Genomic DNA, 8,745 nt, shown 5'->3' on the forward strand with positions numbered 1-8,745 from the left:
GAGGGCGTATACTTTGAATAAAATATTTGTTATCATTCTCTTGAAATAAATGTGTTTTTTTCTTGAAAAAATACCGGTTTCATATGTATACACCTGGTATATCCCACATCTCAAAAATCCAAATTACAAATTTTTTGAAAATTTTGAAGATTACTAACGTTTTTAATGGATTTCAAGAGATTTTGTAGAATTTCAAAGAACTTCTAGAGAACTTTAGGAAGTAAATGAAGTGGAATGAAATGTTAAGTCTTCTAGGAATTTCTACGGATCTCATGGGAATTTTATGGGGCATCAGAGGATTTGAAGAGGATTTTAAGCAATATAGTGCAATTAAAAATATTTATAGGAATTTCGTGGGTTTATAGAAAATTTCACGAGATTTTACCATATTTGATGGATTCATAGGATTTCAAAACAAATTTGAGATTCCATAAGACTCTAAGAAATTGTTTTAGATATCAATGGATTTTAAAAAAATGCGGATTTTTTCAGGGATTTCCTGATATTTCGACAGAATTTCATGTTTTTAAATTGATTTTACTCGATTTCAAACAGGGTGGCCGTTTTAATCAAATACAAAATTCCTGGGCAACTCCCCGTTTTTTTCCAGTTTGCAAAAAATTTTCACGGCCAGTAAAATAAAAAAAATTCGAACACAAAAGCTAAAAATTGTTCGATTTGAAGTAATGAAAAACAAACCACAAATTGAAGCACACAAAGCGGAACTATTGAATTTTAAATTATTTGAAATTAAAGTTTAAAAGTTAGGTACCAACAATTTTCAATTAAACAATTTTAAATAAAATGCATATAAACAGTAAAATTGGGAATTTTTAACTTTTATAAATCAACGCTATCATGTTCATTAAGCAATCAATCAATGAACTTTAAAATTTCCAAAGTTATATTATTTTAAGCAATTTTAAGCTAGAAATATTAAAAATTGAAAAATTAAATTTTTTTAAACTGCATACTGCCTAAATTCAAAACCTTATTTCAAAATCTTAAGAAATCTAGAAATTGTTTTCAAATTTAAAAAATTTTTTCAGAACTTCTAAGTATCTTTCAAAATGAATCGAATTTTTCGTGCAAATTTGAGGAAATCCTGCTTATTATTTGTAGAAAAAATGTAAGTTATTTAAGTTTGGAAAAGATTAAAAATTAAATAAAAAAATTTGCAATGATATCAAATAATTTAAAGGAAGTGTGTGTATATAGACAAAATTAGTATTAAAAAAAGATTTAAAAGCATTTTAAGAATTGAGAAAGGCTTCAAAAGAATAAAATAATTTTCTTAGGATTCCTAGGAAAATTGAAAATGATTTTTCATGTTTTTTTTTTTAATTTGCAGGATTTTTTTCGATAAATTTTTCGAAAAATTCGATTCATTTAAAAAAATATTTATCGAATTTTTCCTACAATTTTCAGAAAATTCTGAAAATTTAGAAAAATTTTCTATAAATTATTCCAGAATCTTTTTTGACTTTTTTAAAAATCTTTTTGAATATTTGTAAATATTTTCTGAAAGTAATTATTGAAAATGAAAAATGAAATCCAATTTCCTTAGAAATCTTAAGAAAATGTTTTTATTTTTTTAAGCCATTTTCACCGAAATTTCTGTACAAATAGCCGAATTTAATTTTTAATTAATTTAATTGACTCGTCCTAAATGAACAGTAAAATACTGCTAAATATAAATAGCTATTATTTTTTTTAAATAAAAAATTTCAAAGTGAATGGGTTAAAAAATGAATATTTCAGACTGAAACTCAATAAAAGCCTTTAATTACGAATATATTATTATGAAGCTATTTTTTAAATTAAAAATAGTTTATAAAGTTTCAATCAGGCATTCACACTTTTTAAATTAATAAGACATTCGAATTAAAGCAGTTTGAGTTTTATCGTTAAAATCTGGAAATTCTTAAATTTTGAACGGATTTAGAATCTTTTTGTCAAATCAATGATTGTTTACTTTTAATACTTAAAGTACAGATGCACTTTCAAATTCTTAAAACTAAAAATTTACGCTTGAAAATAAAAATCTTAATTGGATAGTCTTTAAAGAAAAATATTATAAAATTGCCTATTGCAAACTGAATGATATTACAATTGAAAAAAAACAATAATTGAAATAATTATTTTTAAAATGTTTGAAATCGAACTTGGACAGCTTTTTCTTTGAAAAATTTGTAAAATTTCCGGTTAAAAAATAAATTTCTGTCATTTTCCGCTTTTTCCCAGTCTCCAGAAATTCCCGGCCATTTCCCGGTTTCCCGATCCAGCGACAACCCTCTCAAATAGAGATTTTAAGAGATTTCAAAGGATTTTTAAGAGTTAAGGGTATCTTAAAAGATTTCAAGAGATTCAAATTTATTTAGAGATTTGAAAGGATATCTAAATATTTCAAGGAATTTTATGGAATTTAAAAGAATTTCTGGAAAACTTTAGTGAGTTAATGAAATGAAATTTTAAGGAAATTCTAGCGATTCCTGCTTAAAGAAATTTTAAAATATCTCAGGATGATGTTCGGAATTTAAAAATATTTTTAGAGATTTTACGAGATTAAAGAGATTAAAAAATTTTAAAGGATTTAAAAGAATATACTGTATTTTAATAGATTCTAAGGCATTGCGTGATATTTTCACCAATTTCGTAGGATTATAGAATACTTCAAGAGATTACACCATTTCTAAGGAGTTTTAGATGATTTCGTAAGATTTCAAGGATTTAAAACCATTTTTACGGTATTTATAAAATTTCAGTCGATTTCAAGGAATTTTACAATAGTTGAAGGATTCATTGAAATTCAAAAGAAATTAAAAGATCCTGTAAGAATGCAAGTATATTAATTTCAATTCTTATTAAGGGCATGTGATACTTCGTCGTGTGGTCAATCGGGTACAGTTCCCCCGGCTTTTTTTCCCACAAAAATGAAAATTTTGAAAAACTGAATTCGAGGATGCTATAAAATATAAAGGACGTCCCCGGACTCTTTTTTGAGGGATAATAACAAAAAAATGTATTGTGCTAAAGAAAAATGTTATGCATTACTTGGAGGTTACGTCGTTTTTCATCTCTGCCTTTCTGATAATTTGAAAATTATTGATGAAATAAACTTTTTTAATCGCCTGCAAACAAGGTTAGTTCCGGGAGATTATTTACTATCTTTATTTGTAATTCCAAAGTTTTCGACCAAAAATATTGTGTAGTTTGGAAGTAACGCTCGGGAGAATTGTTACACACTAACCTCGAAAGATACACACGTTGTTGGCAAAATAAAATTTTTTTTGAAAAATAAACACAAAAAAAAGGTGCGGAGACGTCCGTTAGCATGTTCGCTATAATTTGCCAGATTTTCACGACAAAATATTAAACAGCTACAATCTGGAAATTCTCAAATTTTGAACGGATCTAGAATTTTTTGGTAAAATCAATTATTATTCAGATTTCTATACTAGTACAGATCTATTTGAAAAATAATTTATTTATTTATATTTACAGTTGATAAAATGAAACTGTTTTTTTATCAAAAATGTTCAACTTGAAATGCTTTTAATTTGCAATTGTTTAAATCTTCAAAACTGCACTTTAATTATTTTAAAAAACTGCTAAAATCGAACTTGGGCAGATTTCCCTACTGAAAATTCGTAAAATTTGGTAAAATTCCCGATAAAAAAATAAAGTCACTGTCATTTCTCGGTTCTCCCCGGTCTCATAAAATCGTCGGTCATTTCCCGGTTTTCCAGGTTTCCCGGTCACCCTGTGATATGCATTAAACAAAATTGGCGACTTTATCAGGGATTTCGGAAAATTTAAACGAGTTTTATAAATTTTCAAATAATTTCTGAAATTAAATCAATTTAAATTTTAATTAAATTAAATTTTGAGAACTGCTGGTGATTTTTAAAGTTTCTATGGTTTTGAACAGGTTTGAACAGTTTTGAATGATTTTAAAGAATAGTGTGATTAAAAAAATTCCAATGAAATCCACGAGATTTTGACCGTAGAATTATAGAAAACTTGAAGAGATTAAAAAAATGTCTAAAGTAATTTCAAATGATTTCGTAAGATACACTATTGCCCCTATTTTGAATTTCTTAAATAAGTCCGAGGCCAGAGAATAAAACTTACCCCAGATGCTAATAACTGCAAGGACGACCCAAGCAGTCCATTCTGGCAAATATTTGATAAAAACAAGAGCCATGAGCGCCGCTATGAAAATGAGGTACGCCTGTTGTAATTGCAAAGGCCCTTGCCAATGAATACAGATCATTCCGACTACACCAAAGTTCCATAATCCTAAAGATAGCGTGATGATATCCATTGGAATATTATAGGCCTTTAGCACTTCCCTGCAAGAAGCCATGTTATAAATTGATAAACATTAATAATACCTTAGAGATCTCAATCAGTCCCCTTTTTTTACCTAATCTCCACTTTTCCTTCTTTAATTTGGGAAATCCCCTAAAACACCTAAAATCGAGAATTTAAAAAAAAATTTCCCCCTTGCTCCCTTTTTTACAAGGTTTCTATTTATTTTTTAAGAATAATAAACAAAAATTCAAGACATTAGTAAACAAGAGAAGCTTTGAAAGCTTTAAAATTATTTTCTGAACGATAAATCAAGTCTGTAGTTACATTCTCTAAAAATAGGGGACATAAGGAGATTTTTCACGAAAATAGACGGATCAATTCTTTTAAACAAAATAAATGTAGGTACTAATATTAAATTTAAATTGAAAAGCTTTAAATTCCTAATATTTCAAGTAAAAATATTGCATTTTCAATAATAAAATGATTAGTTTTCACCTAAGAAGAAGAATATTCTACCAAAAAGATGACTTTTTAAACAAACAAATGTATTTCCAACTAAAATTATGAATCTTTAAAAGAACATTTAAGTCAAAGAAACGAATATTCTAGAAAACAGTTGAATCTGTAACTAAATAGCTGAATTTCAAAGTGAAAAAGACGAATTTTCTCCAAAACAGTTGAATTTTTAACAAATAATTATTACGTTTAACAAAATTGTTGAATTTCCAACCAAAGGGATGAATTTACAACCAAAATTATGAATCTTAAACCAAAAAATTAATGTTTAAAAAGTAGTTCCACTTTTAACCAAGTTGTCGAATTTTCACTTAAAAAATATGAACTCTCAATGACAAATATAATAGTTGATATTTCAACCAAAAAGGTTATACTTTTAAACGAGAAGCAGTTGAATTAATCGAAAAATACGACTTTTCTACAAAATAATTAATCTGTCACTCATATTGTCGAAATTTCATGTTAAAAGACGAATTTTTTACAAAAGAGTTAATTTGTCAACTAAGAATTAAAAGTCTTTAACTAACTTTTTGAATCTCAACCAAAGAGATGAATTTATAAAAAAATTATGAATCTTCAACCAAATAAAAATGAATTTGTAACAAAGTAATTCAACTTTAAAAACTTTGAAAACATGTTTGAATTTTCAACCGAAACATATTTTAATTTTAATAAAGAAACAGTTCAATTATTCGAAAATTGACGACTTTTACAACCAAACTGTCGAATTTCTAAGCCAAAAAGACCAATTTTCTAGAAAACAGTTGAATTTTCAACTCAAAGATATGGAATTTTGAACAAAAAAGTTAATTTTTAACCAAATTGTTGAATTTTCAAATCAAAAAGACGATTTTTCTAAACAACAATTGCAATTTTAATGAAAAAGTATAACTTTAACAACATTGTTAAATTTTCAAAGAAATAATAAAATTGTTAACCAAAAAGAATAAGCTTTCAACAAAAATAGTTAAATTTTCATATTAGGTTCTATTAATTCAGTTCGTATTAGAGTGGAAAAAACAAACCAAAAATGCGAAAAGAAAATATAGGAACATAAATTTTTATTAATTTTTAATACTTTTAAAATGTGTAATAGAATACGTAAAACAGCATATCAGAGAAAAGTGTGTTAGTTTTGGTTGCAGGAACAAAATTTTGAAAATCGAAAATAAATTATGATATTCATATTTTTGAGAATTTTTCTTTTAATTTCTGTTTTCTTTTTGCAATAATATATTTTTAGCTGGCAGAAAGAAATTTAAACGTCTCAGGAAAGAAAAACAAGAAAAGCAGGTTTCTCAGTCATTTTTGTATTTTTCAAATTATTTCTGTGCAGCTTACTTAAAAAAATACTTTGAGCAACTCAGGTTTATATACTGAAAACAATGCAATACAATAACAAGAATACAAAGTTAAGCATTTTGCAATTCTGTTATTTATCAATTTTTTTCGGGTGTATTTAATCAGTAAAAAGTTCGAAAGTGTTCAAAATATTTTTGAAGGATAGATAAAAAAATTTGTAAGCACAAAAATGACTATAAATGAGATTCATGAGATATCCACATGATCTAAAAACATTTAAATAAGAAATGAAATCCCTTTTTATTCACTATTTTCGGAAGAATCATCTTTTTTTTTAACTAAAATAGAACTGTTGAATCGCTGTGATCCTTAAATAATGTAAAATCTTAAATGATAAGAATCGAGGAAGAAATACTCACTCGCAATAGAGGATCGAGAAGAGAAAGAGAATCATTAAAGAACTGAGCATCAACCAGGCGTGTATAACTTTATAAAATCTGTATTTATACAGAACGATAAGTACCACAGTCATACACACGATGATCACCATCAGGATCAGGGAATTGGCTACTGCCTGCCAAACTTTGGTGCTCGTGTCTGCACTCTCCTCGTGAAACGGAGTATAGTACCTGAAGATGAATCATTTATGTTGAGTTGTGTATTTCCTTCAGGAAATCATATATTTATTAGTTAGATAAGTTTTTCAATAGTCGAGAGAAGACTTACAAATATACTCCTTTGGTGGTATAAAATGTAATGGAACTGATCGTTGCTACAACAACTAACATGCAAAGCGATACAGGAACAAACAATTTTATAACGTGGGCTGCTCCATATTTTAGTTCTTCCTCCTCCTCGGCCAGCAGCTGAGCATCAAGTTCTCTTTGAGGATCTCTTCCTCCTCTTTGTGAAGAATCTGCAGAAGCTGAACCTCCCGGGGTTTCAATGCGCACTTCCGGCACTCCATTTTCCACCCGTAAATTAAACAAAAATTATTCATTAAACAATAATTTTAAGGTTCGAAATCTTAATATCTTAAACTCTAATGTATTCAAAACTTCAATTAAAAAACTTGTTTTCTCAGGGTTGCCGCAGATCAGAGAAAAGGCACGGAATTTGTTTAGTAACTATTTCTCAACTTTCTTCAATTATTTTGAAATCTTTCAGAGATTCCAAAGGATTTGAAATATTTTTAAAACATCCCAGGAATTTTAATAAGCTTTAAAAAGTTTCAAGTGGATTTCAAAAGATTTAAAATATTTTAGGGAATTTTAAGATTTAAAAATTATGAAGGGATTTGCAGGCATTTGAATGATTTTAACGGATTTTAAAAAAATTGATGGAGTTTTAAAGAATTTCCTAGAATTTCTAAAGATATGAAATGATTTTATAGCACCTATAAGGTTTTAGGATAAAGAAATCCCAATGGATTTTATAACATTTACGAGTATGTCAATGATTTCGTAGGATTTCAGAGATTTTCAAATATTTCAAGGTTATTATTAAATAATTCCAGGGAATTTTTAAGAATTTGAAAGAATTTCAAGGGATTTCAAAAGATTTCAAAGAGTTATAAATATTTTAGGGTATTTTAAAGGACAACAAGAAATTTTCAAGAGCTGTAAAAGGTTTCAAGAGGTTTTAAAGGATGACAAGGATTTTTTAATAGATTTCAATAATATGAAGGATTTTTTAAGGATTTATTCAAAGGATTTTAGGGCCTTTTGAAAACTTTCAAGGATTTATAAAAAACTTTAAAATATCTCGAGGAAATTCTAAAAATTTGAGAGGATTTAAAATATTTCATGGTATTTTAAAAGACTCCAAGAAATTTTGTCAAATTTCCAGGGATTTCAATAATTTCAACGGTTTTTAAAAAGTTGTCAGGATATTTGAATAAATGGTTCAGTATTTCACGAAATATCATCAGATTCCATGTAATTTTAAGGGTTTATATAATATTTTAATGAATTTCAAATAATTCATTCACAGGAATTGAAGGATTTTGTAGGATTTCAAATATTTCAAAGTATTGCCAAAGAATTCCAAAAAAGTTTTGAGAGCTTTACAACATTTCAGAAGATTTTAAATATCTTATAGTATTTTTAATAGATGTTAATAATTTAAAGTAATTCCAAAGAAAAGAAAAATATAAATTTTCAAAAGCTTTTAAAAGTTTCAAGGGATTTTCTAGGATTTGAACATTTTTTCATGCGGTTGTAAAGAATTTCTAAAAATTTCGGAAGATATGCAATGATTTTACAGGACGTTTAAACTTTTAAGATATTTTAAAAGACTCCAAGGTATTTTAAAGATTTCCGAGGATTTCAAGGATTTTAAGCAATCTTTCACGATTTAGAGAAATATCAACATAGAATTTCACGAGATTTCATAACATTTTAATATATTTCAAAGAATTTATCCACAGGAAGTAAGGGATTTTGTAGGATTTCATAGATTTGAATAGATGCTTAAGTATTTTTTGCAACTTATTTTAATTCTCTTGAAATTCACCCTCAATCCTTTTTATTCTTTTTAATTATTTACAATTCTATGTAATTTTTTGAATTTACTTAAATTCTTCTAAATTTACTCTATTCTATCCAGTTC

General features: G+C 26.9%; 1 protein-coding gene across 1 annotated transcript in view; it reads right to left on the minus strand.

Moving 5' to 3' along the window:
• The window catches only part of LOC117180230 (presenilin-1), a 21,715-nt gene that overhangs the window by 10,865 nt on the left and 2,105 nt on the right, over positions 1-8,745 (minus strand). Inside the window, exons 2-4 of the mRNA XM_033372615.1 lie at positions 6,862-7,109; positions 6,555-6,764; positions 4,135-4,355 (exon numbers count right to left, since the gene is read on the minus strand). Of these exons, the coding sequence (XP_033228506.1) occupies positions 4,135-4,355; positions 6,555-6,764; positions 6,862-7,109 (679 nt within the window). The remainder of the gene's footprint in view (positions 1-4,134; positions 4,356-6,554; positions 6,765-6,861; positions 7,110-8,745) is intronic.

Source organism: Belonocnema kinseyi, chromosome 9, assembly GCF_010883055.1.
Source record: "Belonocnema kinseyi isolate 2016_QV_RU_SX_M_011 chromosome 9, B_treatae_v1, whole genome shotgun sequence".
NCBI classification, from domain to species: Eukaryota; Metazoa; Arthropoda; class Insecta; order Hymenoptera; family Cynipidae; genus Belonocnema; species Belonocnema kinseyi.